The sequence below is a fragment of the Somniosus microcephalus genome, chromosome 8 (genome assembly GCF_052327205.1).
Source record: "Somniosus microcephalus isolate GS21.2 chromosome 8, FLI_Smic_1.0, whole genome shotgun sequence".
In the NCBI taxonomy this organism is placed as follows: domain Eukaryota; kingdom Metazoa; phylum Chordata; class Chondrichthyes; order Squaliformes; family Somniosidae; genus Somniosus; species Somniosus microcephalus.
Window position 1 is genome coordinate 122,723,195 of NC_140994.1, and position 20,780 is coordinate 122,743,974.

General features: G+C 49.9%; 1 protein-coding gene across 5 annotated transcripts in view; it reads left to right on the top strand.

The window, feature by feature from the left end:
• Positions 1–20,780, top strand: part of LOC147113769 (serine/threonine-protein phosphatase 2A 55 kDa regulatory subunit B beta isoform) — a 688,656-nt gene that overhangs the window by 529,458 nt on the left and 138,418 nt on the right. For 3 of the 5 annotated variants that reach the window (XM_085995085.1, XM_085995086.1, XM_085995088.1), the window contains 2 exons: positions 14,890–14,987; positions 17,543–17,608. In XM_085995085.1, the coding sequence (XP_085851211.1) occupies positions 14,890–14,987; positions 17,543–17,608 (164 nt within the window). The remainder of the gene's footprint in view (positions 1–14,889; positions 14,988–17,542; positions 17,609–20,780) is intronic. The other 2 variants (XM_085995087.1, XM_085995089.1) reach the window with 1 other exon arrangement.

A 20,780-nucleotide genomic window follows, 5' to 3' on the forward strand; every position in this document is an offset into this window, starting at 1 on the left:
AAAGCTTGGACTGCACCTACATATCTTCCCTGAATGCGCCAGACCTCCGAGTTCAGTTATAAACCTATTTCCATTTAAATTGTTCACTGTCTGTTCAGCTGGGAAATCTCCCCTCCTCCCCTCCTCAAGCCACTGACTCTTGTGGGGATTATGGGTGCTGGCAGCCCTCTGGTACCTCGCCTTAGTGCCCATTTTTCACCTGTGATCCTGGACATTGACTGACAGCAGGCTGTTAGGGCGTTTTCCTGTCCTTGCCTGCTGATCACCCATGCAGACTTACCAGCAGGGGTCAGAGGATGGCAATTGGGTGTGGGAGCCAAGGCTGATGTGTGCCCTCCTTAACCCAGCATCACTGAGGCTAAATGTAGGGCCCCAGTACAGTCCCAGCTGAAATCAGCTAACTCAGCACACACCAGGGATCAAACTGGCACCGTGCTGGCCTATAGGACTTGGTATCATCCCAAGTGACACAGTTATACCCTGAGCCAGCAGGAGGGCCGGTTAATGCTTCTTAACACTTCAATCGAGATTTTAATTTTGAAATATATTTTAAAGGTACTTTGGGCTAGATTTTCAGTTGCTTGCGCCAGCAGTTAGCGCCTTAAGAGAAGTGATTTCCGGGCGCTATGCGTGTAGCGCCCGGGCGCAGCGCAGTTTGCGCCCCGCCCCAAATTAAGTTGCCCGTTAGCGCCGGCGCAAAGTTTAGCGCCCGCCCGGATGCGCGCGCAGAAAATGACGTCACATCCTCGTGCAACGCCCTTTGGCCGCCCCGATTGCAAACTTCAGTCGGACCGCCCCATTGTGCGGCGGGCGGCCGGAGCGTTTGGAAAAAGGAACGCAACACAACCAGCGCGGGCCCCGGGGGGCGCTAATTAAAGGGAACGTCCTCTCCAGTATAAAGGCCATCCATTATTTCAGAAAACAGTCTTGTGCAACGCATTTCTGGAGACACAACAAGGAGGATAGCTAACTGGTTTCAAGCAGCAAGAGCCAGGTATTTTTGGACTCAGGCAACAGCGCTGCAAGTGGCCATTTGGAAATTAGAGTGTTTGCCAGGATTTGATGGGGGTTGCATGGGGTGCCAACGCGGAGCTGCAGCTCCATGTCCGTAGGGCTCGCAGACGTATTGTGAGAGGGGCAGCCCTGGCTAGAGGCAGAGGGGGCTACAGGCGTCGGCCACGTAGGCCTTACCCAGTCAGGCTATACCGCCAGCAGCGCTCCTACCTAAACATGAGTGCCGCGCGATGTGTTAAAAGGCTCCGATTCCGGAAGGGGGTGATTGCAGAGATCTGCCACCTGCTTCGCCGAGATCTGCGGCCAAAGCTCAGGTGCAGGACGTCTCTGTCGGTGGAAGTGAAGGTGACGGTGGCATTGAACTTCTATGCCACCGGCTCCTTCCAATACGCTGCTGGGGACATAGCAAACATCTCCCAGTACGGCGCGCATCGCTGCATCCGCCAGGTGACCGAAGCACTGTTCAGAAGGAGAAGCCAATTCATCTCCTTCCCCATGGCCCTGGAGAGCCAGCATCAGCGCGCATTGGGATTTTCCAGACTCGGGGAATTCCCCTTGGTGCAGGGCGCCATTGACTGTACGCATGTGGCTTTGCGGGCCCCTCTGGAGCATGGCGAGCAGTATCGCAACAGGAAGGGCTACCATTCTCTGAATGTGCAGCTGGTCTGTGACCACAAGCAGCGCATCATGGCAGTCAATGCCAGCTTCCCAGGCAGCAGCCACGATGCCTTTATCCTGCGGCAGAGTACTGTGCATGACATGTTCCAGGCACAGCCTCCCCCAAGAGGATGGCTACTCGGGGACAAAGGCTATCCTTTGTGCACCTGGCTCATGACCCCGCTCCGCGCGCCCAGGACCGCTGCTGAAGAGGCCTACAACGAGAGCCATCAAACCACCCGCAACATCATCGAGCTAACTATTGGGGTCCTCAAGCAGCGGTTCCGCTGCCTTGATCGCTCCGGAGGAGCTCTCCAGTATTCGCCGGACCGGGTCTCCCAATTTGTGGTGGTTTGCTGCATGCTACACAACCTGGCTATCCGCAGGACTCAGGCACTGCCACCTGACGTTGGACCAGCACCTCAGGAGGAGGAGCAGGAGGAGCATGAGGAGGAGGAGGAGGAGGAGGAGGAGGAGCAGGAGTACGTTCCCAGGAGGGAGCGACCAGGGCCAAGGGCCGCACGACGCCACCTTATTACACGGTACTTCTAAGCCCCCTGTCAGGGAATGGCCAGGGGCCATGAGGGAAGATGAATGCAGCCGCTCCGCAAGCCCTCAGCCGGCGAAGCCAACAAACACTAAGAAGAACAACCATGGAGACTGCATGAATAAAGATAATTTAATATTAAACAAAAATGAAAAGCCCTTCCCACATGAATCCCCAAAAACAATAAACGGGCCCCACAAAAAGCCCAACAAACGACTCACTCCCACAAACTGGGGAGGAGCCACTCCACCTTTATTGAAACCGGGCCTCAACGTCGGCCTAACGCAAAAAAAAAGCCCTCCAAAAGCACAACCATGGGCAAAATAAAGATGGCCACCGCCATATTAAAGGAAAGCTGGCCACACCCTCTACTGAGTGGCCCGCGAGGGCGAGACCTTGGCCAGCATTTTGCCTCCCCTGCCCTGCCTGCTGCTCCTTCGCAAGCTCTGCCCAGTGGCTGCTGCGAGGCTGGGGGAAGGCGCCTGAGGCTCAGATGCCCTTCCGCCAGATGCCGCTGGGGGGCGGCCTACACGGCGTTTGGGCCTCGAGGGGCCGTCTCCTGAGTGGCGCGCCTGAGCCTGGCCACCATCAGCTGCAGCCGCTTGCCCTTGACGCCCCAGAGGGGGAATGGCGGCGACGGATGGTGCAATGTGGGCCAGCTGGCGTCTGGGATGCGCTGGCTGGCGCGGTGGCACTCGGCCGGGCCCGCACTGCAGGATCCGCAGCAATCAGCCGACGGCCGGCTTGCTGGGATGGTCCAGCGCGGCGCCTGCCCTGGCGATGCCTGCCTGAGACAGCGCGTGTGGCAGCAGTGAGTGGCCCTGTGGTCCTGGTGTGCGCGTGCATCACATCCGCCAGGGTCTTGACGGCATCAGTTAGCATGCGGCCAGTCGCGGCAGTTGCTGCCCCGAACTCGCGCACACTGGTCGCCAGCGACTCGATGGCCTCAGGCATGCGCCCCACCACGCTCATGAGCTCCGTGTGGCGCCGGTCCGAGTCGTCGGCCATCTGATCGAGCTTCCGCACCTCCTCCGAAGTGAAGGTGTCCGGACTGGAGTCGCGACTCTCCCGCTGGGGAGGAGGGGGCCGAACTAGGGGACCCTTGCCGCGTTGGTGACGGCGAGTGTGCCGAGCAGCAGCACTCCCCTCTGATCCTTCCCCCCTTTGGGGGGAAGGCCGCGGGCCACGCGCACGGCTGCTGGGTGGCTGGACGCCACTGGTCCCAGAAGCTGCATTGCCCTGCGACAGTTCCTCCAGGCACTCGTCCAGTGAGGAGGTGTCGAGCATTTCCTCCTCTCCTGCGGGACGTGACTGTTCCCCCGAAGGTCCGGCTTGCTCCTCCTCCTCCTCCTGGTTGGAGGTGCTGTCACTGGCAGCCTCAGGGTCCTGGTCGTCACCAGCTGAAAGCAGGAATGCACAAGAGTAGCTTCAGAGTGAGGAGACGGCGTCAGCGAGGGAGTTAGGACTGGTGGGATTCAGCGCATTGGTGGGACAGTGGCAAAGGAGGTAGCTCGGATGGGCCAGTGCGACGCGAGAGGGCCAAAAGGCGAGGTCCTTACCATTGCCGGGCAGTGGAGGGTCGGATACACCGCACGCTGTGGGGACAATCACACGTGCTCCCATGAGCACACACACGCGCTCCTCCAGCCGAGTGAGCTTCTGCAGCTTGGCGCGGCCACCCCTGGCACGGGCCTGGCGATTAAACGCTACTTTAGCCTGCAAGAGAAAGGACGGGCTGTAAGTGCGCAGTGAAGCCCTGATGTAGTGTGCACTGCCTCCCATGGTGGAATAGCTTGGACAGAGTGAAGCCCTGATGTAGTGAGCACTGCCTCCCATGGTGGAATAGCTTGGACAGAGTGAAGCCCTGATGTAGTGTGCACTGCCTCCCATGGTGGAATAGCTTGGACAGAGTGAAGCCCTGATGTAGTGTGCACTGCCTCCCATGGTGGAATAGCTTGGCCAAAGTGTAGAGTGCCGAATGGCCATTTGATGCTCATGACTGTCCCAATGCTGCTGGCTGAGGGCTGGCCAAAAGGACTTTCAGGTCCCTTTGCCCATCATGTCAGGTGTACATGCAAGAATGAGGAGGAGACTGGAAAGGCTACTCACCCTCACAATCCTGGTCAGATCGTTGTACTTCTTACGGCATTGTGTGTGGGTCCTGGGGGCCTCGCCGGTGAACGTCACCCTCTGGGCGATCTGCTTCCAGGCTTTGGTGTAGTCGTGGTGGGTTGGATTCCTCCCACTCTCTGGAAACAAGATCTTGCGCCTCACCTCCAGAGCTGTGAGCATGATGTCCAGATCACCCTCTGAGAAGCGCAGGGCACGCTGACGGGCCTTCTCTGGCGTTGCCATGACTCCCTGGGGCTGAGCAGTAGTGTTGAGGCCTCTTTGCAAGGCTGCAGTGTGCAGGGCGTGGCAGCAGACCAATTCGTCCCTTCCCCCTTTAAGAGCTGGTCGGCACCACGGGGTCTGCTGTCAGTGCAAAAATGACCGCACCCGTGCTGCGCCCCGCCTGGGCGCTATCCCTCTGGACCGCCGGCTTAGCGCCTAAAGAGAGTAGTGGAACGCCTCTTTTAGCGCTCCACCAACCTCTTAGGGCGAAGCCACTGAATTCCCGGCAACGGGGCGCTACTTTGGGGCGGGCGCTAACTTCGGGCGGGCGCTAAGGTTAGCGCCCCAAAACTGCCTATACTGAAAATCTAGCCCTTTGTGTTTAAAGTACTCCATTTTATATATTTTTAAAATCTACTCAGAAAAATCTGTTAACTTTTTAAAGCGCCTATTTTTAGTTTTGTGGGGTTTTGATAGAGTAAATAAGGAGAAACTGTTACCCCAGGAAACAGATTTAAGATAATTGGTGAAGGAACCAGAGGGAAGATGAGAATTTTTGTTTTATGCAGAGAGTTGTTGTGATTTGGAATGCACTGCCTTGAAAGGGTGGTGGAAGCAGATTCAATAGTAACTTTCTTAAGGGAATTGGATATATACTTGAAAAAGAAAAATTTGGGGGGCTATGGGGTAAGAGCAGAGTGTGGGACTAATTGGTAGCTTTCCCAGAGAGCCGGAACAGGCATGATAGGCCGAATGGCCTCCTTCTGTGCTGTATGATTTTAGTCATGCGTTAAAGCTCTTGAGCCCAAGTCTTGCTCGAGGCCAGAGTTGGAGGAACAGAGAGTTTTGGGGAGGGTTTAGGACTAAGGAGGGCACAGAGATAGAAAGGAGTGAGGCCTGGAAGAGATTTAAACATGAGGATGAGAATTTTAAATTGGAGGTATTGGGAGACCAGAAGGCAATGTAGGTCAACAAGGACAGGGGTGATTACTGAGGGACAGGATGCAGGCACCAGAGCCTTCGATGAGCTGAAATTTATAGAGGGTAAAGGATGGGAGTCCAGCCAGGAGATCATTGGACTAATCGAGTCTGGAGCTGACAAAGCCATGGAGGATGGTTTCAGCAGCAGATAGACTGAGGTGGAGGTGGGTGATGTTATGGAGGTGGAAGTAGGTGGTCCTTGGGATGGGTTTGGAAGCTCAGCTCAGGGTGGAATACGAAACCGAGGTTGTCAGCAGTCTGGTTCAACCTGACAGTGACCAGGGAAAGGGAGGGAATTGGTGGCAAGGGTATGGAGATCTATGGTAGTGGTCAAAGATGATGGCTTTGGTCTTCCCAATGTTTAACTGAAGGAAATTGTGGCTCATCCAGGACTCGCTGTCAGACAGGCAATCTGACAACACAGGCAGTGAAGAGGCAGAGGGAGGTGGTGGTGGTGAGGTAGAGCTGGTTGCCATCAGCGTACATGGGCAACCTGACACCGTGCCTTTGTATGATGTCATCAAAGGACAGCATGCAGTTGAGGAAGAGGAGAGGGCCAAGCATAGATTCTCAGGGTTCTCCAGAGGTAACAGTACAGGCCCTGGAGGAGAAGCTGGAGATGCTCCGGCTACAATTGCATAGGTAAGAGTAGAGCCAAGTAAGGGCAGTCAGTGAGCTGGACAATGGAGGAGAGGGGTTGCAGGAGGAGGATGTGGAGGGATAATGCACCACAGTCACAGAGGATGTTACTGTGACTTTGTTAGGATCGTTCCAGAGCTATTACAGGGGCGGAAACCTGGTTGGAGAGTTTCAACCATGAAGTGCATGTTTTACTTCATCTCTGAGAAATATCTAGGCTCAGTTATTTTGCCACGAAATCATAAAAGGATGGGCCCCTTTCTCCTTTCTTCGAGTTCATCATTTTGGCAAGATGGCAAATGGATTTGCCTTTTGGAAGCAGCATTTGTGTGATACTGAGCCACGATTTTTCAATCCTGGTCTGCAGCAAAGGAGCGAGCGAGAAATCAGCTACCGACCCTGCCCTTGATCGCTATTCAGTGACTTCTGCTGGCAACTGCATGTGCAGGCTTGACGTGATGCTCCCCATAGTCAAATAGCATGCCAACGGTCACTATCTAAGCTCAGGTACGAAGACTGACAACTCTGGGTGAGGCTGACATCCACAGAATTGTCCCACAGCAAGAGTTAGAGGGATGGGGTGGAGGGAGACATTTAGGAAAAAGGGATCTCAGTGTTGCTCCTGGTTCTCTCAAAAGTGAATGGTTGCTGGTGCTCAGACTATCTCTGAAACCAAAAAAACCACTAAGCACTATAATTTGTTGCCATAGAAACCAGAGCCTTGAATCTGCAGAGCAGAGACATTATAGGTATATCCTTTAAGTGTGAGCTTAAAAAAAACCAACGGTTTTCTGTTTTGGTTGCAGATATTTAAACACTGGAATCCCGAGGGAGAACAGCACTCCATGAATTTTTTATTAAAATCTTTTAGCAGTATCAGTATTGAACAAATAAAAAGAAAATAATTGAACCAAATTGAATTGTTCAGTGTGGCTAAGGTCAGAGATAGCGGCACTGCATTGTCCTTGTAATATCGGCTTACAGTGAAAGTGCTAAAAATGGAATATCTTTCTAATGAAGGACATAATTTCTTATGTCATTAAATGTGATACATGAAGAATGTCTGTCGCATTGTCTTGGTCATAACTGGAGGCAATGGAATTGAACCTCCACCCTCACCCCCCCCCCCTCTCCCTCGCTCTCCCTCTCTTTCCCCCTCCCTCTCTCTCCCCCTCTCCCCCTCCCCCCTCCCTCCCTCTCCCCCCTCCCTCTCCCCCCTCACCCCCCCCTCTCCCTCGCTCTCCCTCTCTTTCCCCCCTCCCTCTCTCCCCCCCTCCCCCCCCCCCTCTCCCCCCTCACCCCCCCCTCTCCCTCGCTCTCCCTCTCTTTCCCCCTCCCTCTCTCTCCCCCTCTCCCCCTCCCTCTCCCCCCCTCCCCCCCTCCCCCCACTCCACCCCTCTCCCCCCCCTCACCCCCCTCGCTCTCCCTCGCTCTCCCTCTCTTTCCCCCTCCCTCTCTCTCCCCCTCCCCCCTCCCTCCCTCTCCCCCCTCCCTCTCCCCCCTCACCCCCCCTCTCCCTCGCTCTCCCTCTCTTTCCCCCTCCCTCTCTCTCCCCCTCTCCCTCCCCCCCTCCCTCCCTCTCCCCCCTCCCCCTCCCCCTCTCTCACTCCCCCTCTCTCCCTCCCCATCCCCCATATTTGAGCTCCTGTGGTTGACAATTAGGCCAATTAAGAATAGTCCCGCAATTATTGTAGTTGGTTTGTTAACGTTTTCTGCGCTTGTCACATCAAGGGATGTCACTGCCGAGCACCTCCTTCTGTCAGTTTGCACACACCATGTCAGCATCTCTCAGAACAGGAGCCAGCATCCGCACCAAGCGTTGTCCCAAGTCAGGTATACCAAGTAGAGCAAAGCTACCTCCAGTCTGACCCAACGTTGTGCCTATTTTCCATGTCGGGTATCAGCCTAGGCTCAGTGGGTAGCACACTTGCCTCTGAGTAGGTTGTGGGTTCAAGTCCCACTCCAGAGACTTGAACACAAAATCCAGGTCGTCGACCTGAAACATTAACTCTGTTTCTCTCTCCACGGGTGCTGTCTGACCTGCTGAGTATTTCCAGCATTTTCTGTGTTTATTTCAGATTTCCAGCATCTGCAGTATTTTGCTTTTGTAATCTATTTTTAGGTGTTGGTTGAGGGATAATTATTGGCCAGGACACCAAATATTGGCAGGGAGAACTCCCCTGCTCTTCTTCGCAATAGTGCCAGGGGATCTTTTGCATCCATCTGAGCGGGCAAACGGGGCCTCAGTTTAACGCCTCATCCGAAAGACAGTACCTCCGACAGTGCAGCACTCCCTCAGTACTGCGCTGGAGTGTCAGTCTAGGTTATGTGCTCGAGTCTGTGCAGTGAGCCCTTCTGACTTAGGCGAGAGTGTTACCACTGAGCCACGACTGACACTCTTTGGGCGGAACGTTAGATGTAGGACTTTTACAGGTAACAGAGAGATGAGACTTTTTTCTTATTAACCTGAGCATTTGACCCCCAGGTTACAGCCCCATCAATTGCACTGTTAGAGAGAAAAATCAACACTGATAAATAATGAAACTGAAGACTTTCAGAAAACCCCAGAAACTGTTAGGCAAAATCAGTCTCTGATCAATTGAATACATAGGATTACATAGGATATACAGCACAGAAACAGGCCATTCGGCCCAACCAGCCCATGTCGATGTTTATGCTCCACTCAAGCCTCCTCCTGTCTTTCCTCATCTAAATCTATCAGCGTAACCCTCTATTCCCTTCTCTCTCATATGTTTATTTAGCCTCCCCTTAAATGTATTTATCCTTTTTGCTTCAAACACTCCCTGTGATAGCGAGTTCCACATTCTCACCACTCTCTGGGTAAAGAAGTTTCTTCTGAATTCTCTATTTGACTTCTTGGTGACTGTCTTATATTGATGGCCTCTAGTTATGCTCTTCCCCACAAGTGGAAACACTCTCTCTGTATCTACTCTATCAAAACCTTTCATAATTTTAAGGACCTCTATTAGGTCACCCCTCAGCCTTCACTTTTCAAGAGAAAAGAGACCCAGCCTGTTCATCTTTTCCTGATAGGCATGCCCGCGTATTTCTGGTATCATCCTTGTAAATCTTTTTTGCACCTTCTCCAGTGCCTCTATATCCTTTTACTTTGCACAATCTAGAAAGTTTTCAAGGATCTTGTAGACTTGTTTTTGCTTAATATTATTCGGTTGCTCCTCCTACTTCAGTTTCAAAAGGATTCCAAAGGCATTCAGCTCATTTTAAGCCCGAAGTAAGCAGGCTGCCTGCCAACACTTAAAATATCATTCTGGATTAGTTTTTGTTAAGCTGATCCCGTGATCTTGCTGCTCTTGTCAGTAGAGTTTGCAGTGGAAGAAGATGCCGTTGAAGTAAGCTTGGCGAGTTGCTGCAGTGCCTCCTGCAGATGGCACAAACTGCAGCCACAGTGCGCTGCTGGTGACTACTGAGTCCAGTGACAGGGCCGCTGACCAAGCAGACTGTTGTGTCCTGGATAGCGTTGAACTTGAATGTTGTTGCAGCTCCTCCCATCCAGATACACTCCTGACTTGGACCTTGTAGATGGTGAAGGGTCAGGAGGTGAACCACTCTGCCCTGCTCGTGTATCTGTTCTGTTTAAGCTCTAGTCATTGTGACCCCAAAGGATGTTGATGGTGGGGGCTTGATGATGGCGGTGCTATTGCTCGTCATCAGCAGGTGATCGGGCCTTTCTTTTACTCAACATGGTGATTACTTGGCAATTGTGTGGCATGACTGCCACTTGTCAGCCCAAAGCAAGGATGTAATCCCAGTCCTGCTGTAGGCTGGCAAGGGCTGCTTCATTAGTGGAGGAGTTGTGAATGGAGCTGTACTCTGTAGAATTAACAGTAAACGGCCTCGCTCCTGAACTTATAATGGAGAGAAAGTCATTGAAGGCATTGATGAAGCAGCTGAAGACACTGCCATGTGGAACTCCGAGGGCTGCGATGATTGGTCTGCAACATCCACGACCATCTCCCATTGTATCAGGTATAACTCCAACCACCAGATAATTTTCCCCTTGATATACATTGACCTCAGCTTTGCTTGGTTTTTGGACAAATGCTGCCTTGATGTTGAGGGCATTTACTTTCGCCTCTCCTCCAGCATTCACTCATGTCCATGTCTGTATCAAGACTGTGAGGAGGTCTGAAGCCGAGTGGTTCTGGTGGAACCCGAACTGAGCATCAGGCATCAGTGGGCAGGTTATTGTTGAGTAGGTGTTGCTTGATTGTACTATTGCTGACTCCTTCCAGCATTTTGCTGATGATTGGGAGAAAGCTGATAGGTTGTAATTGACTGGGTTAAACATAGAAACATAGAAGATAGGAGCAGGAGTAGGCCATTCGGCCCCTCGAGCCTGCTCTGCCATTCAATGCGATCACGGCTGATCATCCAAATTCAGTACCCTGTCCCTGCTTTCTCCCCATGTCCCTTGATCCCCTTAGCCTTAATAAATATATCTAACTCCTTCTTGAATATATTTAACTAGCTGGGGGGAGCCCGGCTTTGCCAGGGCTGTTTTGGGCCGGGTGGTTTAAATCGAGTGCCAGGCTTTGGGGCCTCTCTGTGTCCCTCTGTGAATCTGGTTTAATGAATTGCCCTCAACTGTCTCCTGTGGTAGAGAATTCCACAGGTTCACCACTCTCTGGGTGAAGAAATTCCTCCTCATCTCAGTCCTAAATGGCTTACCCCTTATCCTTAGACTGTGACCCCTGGTTCTGGACTCCCCCGCCATCGGGAACAGCGGATTAGATTTATCCTGTACTTTTGTGGCTAGGACATACCTGGACAATCTTCTACATTGCCTGGTTGATGCTGGTGTTATAGCTGTACTGGAATATGTATGAATAGTTCTAGTGCATACGTCTTCAGCACTACATCCAGGATGTTGTCTGGTTCCATAGCTTTCACTGTATCCAGTGCAATCAACTGCTTACTGTCTTGTGGAGTGGGCCAAATTGGCTGGACGCTGGCATCTATGATGGTGAGGACTCGGGAAGAGACCAAGTGTGATTGTCCACTGGGTACTTTTGGCTTCGATGCTGGGGTTGTTGCTCAGGCCAACATCCCCAGCATCGAAACTCTGACCACGCTCAATCAGCTCCGATGGACGGGTCACATTGTCCGCATGGCCGATATGAGACTCCCAAAACAAGCGCTCTACTCAGAGCTCCGGCACGGCAAGAGAGCCCCAGGTGGGCAGAGGAAACGCTTCAAGGACACCCTCAAAGCCTCCTTGAAAAAGTGTAACATCCCTACCGACACCTGGGAATCCCTGGCCCAAGGCCGCACAAAATGGAAGAGAAGCATCCGGGAAGGCGCCGAACACCTCGAGACTCTTCGTTGGGAGCAAGTGGAAGCCAAGCGCAGGCAGCGCAAGGAGCGCACGTCAACCCAAGAACCCCACCCACCCACCCCTTCAACCATCGTCTGCCCCACCTGTGACAAGACTGTAGGTCCTGCATTGGACTCATCAGTCACCTGAGAACTCACTTTTAATGTGGAAGCAAGTCATCCTCAGTTCCAAGGGACTGCCTAAGAAGAAGAAGAAGACGACTTTTGGCTGAAGATGCTTGAAAACACTTCAGCCTCATGCTGGGCTCAGCCATAGTTGAGGATGTGGATGTTCATGGAGCCTCCTCGTCTCATTAGTTGCTTGATTTTCCACCACAATTCTTGATTGGATGTGACAGCACTTTTGGTTATGATCAAATGTACCTTTCCATAGCTTGCTCTTTTTTGTGTTTAACATGCAGATAGCCCTGTGTTATAGCTTTGTTAGGTTGGTGCCACATTCTAAAGTATGCCTGGTGCTGAACCTAGCATGCCCTCTATATTCTCCATTGAATCTGAGTTGGCGATTGAGGGGTGAGGGATGTGTTGGGCCATGGCATTGCACATTGTGGTGGTGTACAAGTCTGCTGCTTTTGAGAGTTCACAGTGTCACTTTTGGGCTACTAGCTCTGTCCTTAGTCTGACCCATTTAGCATGGTGGTAGTGTCACAGTACACGATGGAGGGTGCCCTCACTGCAAAGATGACACTTTGTCTTCACAAGGCCTGTGTGGTGGTCATTCTTCCCAATACTTTCATGAACAGACTGGTCTGTGATGGGTTGGTTGGGGAAAACCTTCCAGGTCCGGTCAGTTCTGCACTGGATACTGAATTTTAGCAAATGAGCCACTGACTGGGCGACAAAAAAATAGTTTTCTTTCTTTGGTAGCACATCGATTTGACAAGCTGTGAATGGCCCAGATGGCAAGAGATGAGATGAATAATAAAACACACACATTCTATTAATATTCAGAAGAAACAAACACCCACACACGGCTCTGCAGTAACCGTCTCAGTTCTGCTTACTGTGACGTTTTTCTGGTGACTGAATTGCAGCAATAATTTAGTTGCTTCATAATTCTTGTGTGCAGAATGCGTTTCGGTAGATGTATTGTAGCCCTTCAGTCAAGCTGTACGGGTAAGACTGCCAGTAGGTATACGGGAAACACAGTGGTTAGGGCTGTTCTTTTTTTGTTAAAGTTGTGAAACCGAGGTGAAGGGCTAAGACCCAACAGGTTAAAGGAGAGAATGAGATAAATCAGGAAGTGGTGATGGGCTAATCCCAGGCTTGGGTTTTAAAAGCCTGAAGGTTGTTGGAGGAAAGGAAAACAGAGAGCGATCCTGGAGGCAAACTGAATCAAAGTAGAGGAGGGTGCATCTTGATTTCAGTACAGGGAGGATGTAGGGTGAAGGAATATTATATAGAATGGGGTATTTACAGATTACAGGGAAGAAGAGAAGAAAGTTCGGATCACTTGGAGACTGAAGTTGCTGCTCATTAATGGGAATGATTTAACATACTGAATTATTCAAACTTTGATGGTCTGCTGATTTTCCAGATCTCACCGATGAGGATGTTATTGGTTACTTAAGATAACTGGCTGACCATTTTACAAGCCATTGAGCCTGTCTGAATTTGTGCGGGCTCTTGTAACCTGTGGGGGACTGCTGCGGAGCTCATCTTATTACCACATACCGTGGTGCTCCTTTAAACACGCTTCTGGAGAAAGGTCGCCAATGAGAATTGGAGCGCGGCACTGCGCTACAGCTGCCCTGGCACCGACCTTGGTTTCTAGAACGCGACTGCCGGACAAAAGGTTCCAGGGCGGCACAGAGCGAGAGGTCATGGCGCCGGCGCCCATGCTGCTCCGTTGCGGTTCTGAGCCGGGCTGTGTGGTTGCGTTAATCCAAGGCTGCAGCATCCCCCTGCCCCGTGGGCAGAAAAGTAGTGACAGCCGCTCAGCTTTTGAACCGGACAGTCTGGGTTTCGGAGGGTGGTTGCTCAGCGATTTTATGATAATCGACAAGTGGGACAGAAAAGCTCTTGAGTCTGAATTGCAACAGGTAACTTTTTTTTCAGAAAAAATAAGTGTGCAGTGCATTTCACGCGTGCAAGTATCATTTTTTAATGCTGCCCCTCCCACATCCAGCTAAGGGATGGGCAAGAAATGGCAGAGAAGGCAAATCAAGCCGGGACATCCTGCTGGAGCCTTTACTTCATGCATCCCAAAGGACTGCTCGCAGGTCTGGCTGCACCTTCTATATGCAGCTGAGGCAACATGATATAATGGAGCGGGTGCAACATGGACTGTTGAGTATAGAAGATTAAGGGGTGATCTAATCAAAGTGTTTAAGATGATTGAAGGAATTGATGGGGTAGAGAGAGAGAAACTATTTCCTCTGGTGGGAGAGTCCAGAACAAGGGGGCAGAACCTTATAATTAGAGCCAGGCTGTTCCGGGGTGATGTCAGGAAGCACTTCACACAAAGGGTAGTGGAAATCTGGAACTCTCCTCCAAAAGCTGCTGAGGCTCAGGGTCAATTGAAAATTTCAAAACTGAGATTGATAGATTTTTGTTAGGCAAGGGTATTAAGGGTTACAGAACCAAGGCGGATAGATGGAGTTCGGTCACAGATCAGCCATGAGCTAATTGAATGCCGGAACAGGCTCGTGAGGCTGAATGGCCACCTCCTGTTCCGATTATCCTAATTGGAAAACCACAGCCTCTTTAGGATTGGGGCAAAATTGCTGCTTTTGGACACAGAAGTAAAGGTGGCAATTTGGCCATGAAAATGGCGACAGGTCTTCAGTATCAGAAATTGACTCAGTGAGTTGCATTCTGTAACACCGCACAATGCGCACATTGTATACAGATGGGATTTGTCGATGAAAATCACTGTATAAGTCACGCGACAGCACCTTCCATTAATGCAGCTGCTTTAAGGTCCCAAAGAGCCTGACGGCTGGGAATCAGCTGAAAATTGGAGCCGAGTTTCCTCTGAAGACTACAATTTAAAGTTCTAAATGACGAGCTGAAACCAGCGCTGGGTTGGACCATTTTTTTTTCTGCCGATGTGGTGTGGGTTCTCTTCCCTACTCCCCTTCGTAGAGCTTTCCCGTGCCTCGTACCTGCTCTCGGGGGGGGGGGGGGGGCTCCTTTCTGAATGACCAGCTGCTGGGAAGTGTACAGGAGAGCAGCCTGGTATGAGGAGACACTGCGTAGAGCAGTGAGGAAATGAGCTGGACCTGACGTTGAACGATCTGCGGCCTTTTGTGGAGAAGGGGGGAGGTGGGGCTAGTCTATTTGTTAAATGCGAACAAATTCCTTAACTTACATTTTGTCTCTTTGCTTTTGTTTTCCAGCCGACATAATTTCTACAGTAGAATTCAACAATACAGGAGAATTGCTAGCGACAGGGGACAAGGGGGGTCGAGTTGTAATATTTCAGAGAGAGCAGGAGGTGAGTTACACTGAAAAGCTAGCATGTCTGTTTTGTTCCTATTAAGCAGGAGCCTGCTGATTCAAAAGCCGCACGGTTATCAAGCTTTAAAGCTTCCTGAGGAGTGACTTGGAAAATGTATTCCCGTATCTGACGAGCTACCTTTTTTCCTCAGGCTTTTATGAGGCTGCATCTTAATAACTTTTCAATACTGACAGATCTGTTCCAGCTGTCAAACTGTGTTTGCCTTTTCCTTCATAATGCATGGAAATGATTGCCATTTCAGTCTCCATGCAACGAGAGTGCTTCTAGGAAACCATGGTGTAAGCTGAGTCAGAAGGTTGTGGGTTCAAGTCCCGCTCCTGGGACTTGAGCATAAAACCCAGGCTGACTCTCCAACGCAGTACTGAGGGAGCTCTGCCCTGTCGGAGATGCCGCCTTTCAGAGGAGACGTTCAACCGAGGCCCTTCTGCCCTCTCGGGAGGACGTAAAAGATCCAATAGTACTTTTTCGAAGAACAACAGGGTAGTTCTCCCCGGTGTCCTGGCCAATATTTATCCCTGAACCAACACCTAACAACAGATTATCTGGTCATTTATCACATTGCTGTTTGTGGGACCTTGCTCTGGGCAATTTGGCTGAGCGTTTCCTACATTACAAAAGTGACTACACTTCAAAAAGTACTTCATTGGCTGTAAAGCGATTTGGGACGTCCTAAGGTTGTAAAAGGCGCTATAGAATTTCTTCATTTGTTTTATAGCCAGTCCATAACAGTTGACCTAGATTGACCTAGTTCACTTGCCAGTTGATTTAGTGTGGTACTGAGTCATACAGAACAACCAGGCACCCAGTTTAATGCCTGGGCATGTGCTGAGTTAGTGGATTTCAGCTAGGCCTGTAGTAGGGACACTCGAATTGGCCTGAGCAGATCCCGGGCGAGAGGGGGGGACAGACTCAGCAAACGTTCCCACTGCTGATTTACTATCCAGTCGTTGCTGCCTTGAAGTAGCACGTGTATGTCAGATGGAACAGGATTGGGCTCTGCAGTGAAGCCCGCACAGTTGGCTAGCTAGCCAACACTCACCATGCAGGTTCGTTTCCCGGTGAGTGTAATTTGCACTTGCTCCTGAATGAATGCTCATTTGGGCGGGGCCACAGAGAACTACCATGGCTCCCGCGGAACTGTATCCCTGTACAAGCCAGTGCCTTTGGAAAGGGAGGAAAGGAAAAAAATAATGTTTTTCCGCCCTCTTAGGAAATGCCCACCCTTACCCCAGACCTACCACGGAATGCTTGCATGGTGTAATGTAAAATACAAATTGATCATTTATATGCAAGTGTATATGGAGCATTAAAAATCCTGTTCTTCCTCTCTCCGCCACTCTTGTGAAATTGATCACGGTGCACGAAGCCTTTTCCAAGTTTAAAAGTTCTACTAAAACTGAAAGGTTAGACTTCTCAGGAAAGATTGGACAGGCTGAGGCTCTTTTCTCTAGAAAAGAGAAGGCTGGAGGGGTGACCTAATAGAGGTCTTTAAAATTATGAAGGTGTTCAATAGGGTAGACCTAGAGAAGATGTTTCTACTTGGGGTGGCAGAACTAGGGGCTAGAAGTATAAAATAGTCACTAATAAAACCACTAGGGAATTCATGAGTAACTTCTTCACTCAGTGGGTAGTTACAATGTGGAACTCGCCATGACAATGACTAGCTGAGGCGAATAGCATAGATGCATTTAAAGGGAAACTAGATTAGCACATGAGGGAGAAAGGAATAGAAGGATATGCAGATAGGGTTCGATGAAGAAGGGTTGGGTGAAGGCCTGTGTGGAGCATAAACGCTGGCATAGACCTGTTGGTCTGAATGGCCTCTTTCTGTGCTGTAAATTCTTTGTAAAATTTGAATGGTAGTATAGTATATGGAACATCACATGTAGCAATGACTTGCTGTGTTTCTTTCAGTTGTGAGAGATGCAGGAGAATGTGTGATGCAATTACTTAAATCCTGACTTTCGACCCCCTCGAACCTGATTTCAAATCTAGCCCAGACTGGCTGTTTGAAAGACCTGTTTGTCTCCTGGCCGTAAGGGCCAAATGTGGAATGAGTTGAGTTAGTCTCAATCCAGTTTTGGATTCCCGCTGATTCCAAGTTGCCCCTAATTCAGCACTAACTGCCTTCAAACAAAAAACAGAATATACCACAGGTGCTGGAAATCTGAAACAAAAGCAGGAAATATTTACAGGTCATAGAATAGTGCAGCATAGAAGGAGGCCATTTGGCCCATCGAGTCTGCAACGGCTCTTTCGAAGAGCAATTCAGTTAGTCCCATTCCCCCGCTCTTTCCCCATGGCCCTGCAATTTTTTTCTCCTTCAAGTATTTAACCAATTCCCTTTTGAAGGCTGCTATTGAATCTGTATCCACCGCCCTATCAGGCAGGGCATTCCAAATCCTAAACACTCGTTGCATAAAAAAGTTTTTCCTCATCTTTGGCCCTTCAGCCATTGGAAACAGTTTCTTTTTGTTTACTCTAACTAAATCATTCATGATTTTAAACACCTCTATCATATCTCCTCTTAGCCTTCTCTGCTCAAAGGAGAACAACCCCAGCTTCTCCAGTCAACATCTGTGGAGAGAACAGACAAGGTAACTTTTGAGATATGGGCAATTCATCAGAACTTTAAGATAGTGCCGAGGAGTGGCATTTAAAAAGAACAGAACGGAGGGGGAAGAACGCAGACACACCCAAACCCAATGGGATGGGGGATAGACTAGTAGGAAAAGATGCACAAAAAACTGGCAGAGTGGAGAAGGCACCAGTGGCCCCTGGTAGAGGAAAAATGCAGGGCAAAACCAAGGGTGCAGCCCACCTCTCCAGCAAGGTACAAAAAGAAAATACTGCAGATGCTGGAAATCTGAAATAAAAACAGAAAATGCTGGAGATACTCAGCAGGTCAGGCAGCATCTGTGAAGAGAGAAACAGAGTTAACGTTTCAGGTCGATGACCTTTCGTCAGAACTGGAAAAAGCAGGAAATGGAACAGATTTTTAAGCAAGTGTGGGGGCTGGGAAAGGGTGGAGGGGATGAAAGAACGGTGGGGCAGCACGGTGGCATAGTGGTTAGCACTGTTGCCTCACAGCGCCAGGGACCCGGGTTCAAATCCGGCCTCGGGTGACTCTGTGTGGAGTTTGCACATTCTCCCCGTGTTTGCGTGGGTTTTCTCCGGGTGCTCCGGTTTCCTCCCACAGTCCAAAGATGTGCGGGTTAGGTTGATTGGCCATGATAAAAATTGGCCCTTAGTGTTAGGGGGGATTAAATACATGGGGTTACGGGGATAGGGCTTGGGTGGGATGGCTGTCGGTGTAGGGACCGGGTGCTAGGGTTTGGATGATCAGCCATGATCTCGTTGAATGGCGGAGCAGGCTCGAAGGGCCAAATGGCCTACTCCTGCTCCTATCTTCTATGTTTCTATGGAAGGTCTGTGATAGGATAGAAGGCAGGAGAGGTTAAGAGACATTAAGAAATATTCAAGGCAAAAGGAGATGGTAATGGGACAGGTTAAGAAACAAAGGATGGCTCTAGATGAAGTGTAAATTGCGCTGGCGGAATGAAAGACAGCTGCCATGTGGGAGAGAAGAACAGAAGGTGGTGCTATTCCTCGAGCTTGGTGGTGGGATCACACTGGAGGTGGCGGAAATGGCGGAGAATGATCTGTTGAATGTGGAGGCTGGTGGGGTGAAAGGTGAAAACCTCACTGTCCAGGGCCCCAAACACCCCTTCCAGGTGAAACAGCGATTTACTTGTACTTCTTGCAATTTAGTATACTGTATTCGCTGCTCACGATGTGGTCTCCTCTACATTGGGGAGCCCGCTGGAAGTGTTTACCACCTCATGGAGTTGAGGACAAGTTATTGACCTGGTTAGGAAAGTGGCTGAGCAGCAGGAGACAGAGAGTAGGAATAATGGGCAGGTATTCTAATTGGCAGGATGTGACTAGTGGTGTCACACAGGGATCTGTGTTGGGGCCTCAACTATTCACAGTATTTATTAACTGTGTAGATGATGGGATAGAGAGCCACATTTCCAAGTTTGCTGATGACACAAAGATAGGCAGCATTGTAAGTAGTGTAGATGGAAGCATAAAATTACAAACTGTGACAAATGGATTTCAGCGTGGGAAAGTGTGAGGTCATCCACTTTGAACCTAAAAAGGATAGAACAGGGTACTTTCTAAATGGTGAAAAGCTAGAAGCAGCGGAGGTAGAAAGAGACTCGGAGGGTCCATGTACATAGATCATTAAAATGTCATGAACAGGTACAGAAAATAATCAAAAAGGCGAATGGAATGCTGGCCTTTATATCTCGAGGACTACAATACTATGAGGTAGAAGTTATGCTGCAGCTATACAAAACCCTGGTTAGACCACACCTGGAGTACTGTGAGCAGCTCTGGGCACCACACCTTAGGAAGAATATATTGGCCTTGGGGGGGAGTGCAGCGTAGGTTTACCAGAATGATACCCGGACTTCAAGGGTTAAGTTACGAGAAGAGATTACACAAATTAGGGTTGTATTCAATGTTCACGGCCGTGCAACTGTCTGAAGCTCTCACACAGGCTGCTTGCCGGTTTCTCAATGGAAAAACCGCGCATGCGCAGAAGTTTGAATGGGCCGCACACCCCCAAAAAAAATTACAGGGGACATTGGTTGTATTCCCTGGAATTTAGAAGGTTAAGAGGTGATCTGATCAAAGTTGTCAAGATATTAAGGGTAACTGATAGGGTAGATAGAAACTATTTCCACTGGTTGGGGAATCTAGGACTAGGGAGCATAGTCTAAAAATTAGAGCCAGGCCTTTCAGGAGAGAAGTTAGGAAACACTTCTACACACAAAGGATGGTAGAAGTTTAGATCTCTCTTCCACAGATGGCAATTGATGCCGGGTCAATTGTTAATTTTAAATCTGAGATTAATAGATTTCTGTTATCCAGGGGTATTAAGAGATATGGGGCAAAGGTGGGTATATGGAGTTAGGTCACAGATCAGCCATGATCTCATTGAATGGCGGAACAGGCTTGAGGGGCTAAATGGCCTCCTCCTGTTCCTACGTTCCTATGTTTTGGCACCACAGGCAATTACAACTGGAATAGGAGTTTGAACACAATTAACATTGAAAAGCCCATTAGGAATGCTGACAGCTGACAGGAACATATGGAAAATTCTTAAGGGGATTAACAGGATAGATGCTGAGAGGTTGTTTTCCCTGGTTGGCGAGTCTAGAACTAGGGGGCATAGTCTCAGGACAAGAGGTTGGCCATTTAGGACTGAGATGAGGAGGAATTTCTTCACTCAGAGGGTTGTGAATCTTGGGAATTCTCTACCCCAGAGGGCTGTGGATGCTCAGTCGTTGAGTATATTCAAGGCTGAGATCGATAGATTTTTGGATACTAAGGGAATCGAGGGATATGGTGATAGTACGGGAAAGTGGAGTTGAGATAGATGATCAGCCATGATCTGTACATTCAATGTAATGTAAGCTAATTCATGTAAATTGAACTCTTCATTGAATGCTGATTCACTTCAAAGCCCCACTCACATGGGTGAGACCAGTAATGTTAGGTACAAGCATCACTGGCCATGTTTGCCCACAGTACACATTGTACTTCAAGTTCAAATGGATTAAGCCAGATTGTACCAATCTGACGTGAAGCACAGTAGCAACCCTTGAATTCTGCCTTCTGTACTGGTTTGAATTAAAGGACCGAAATCCCTGTGGCCACCTTGGGGCAGGGTTGCCTGCCAGGGAAGGTTCAGAGGCA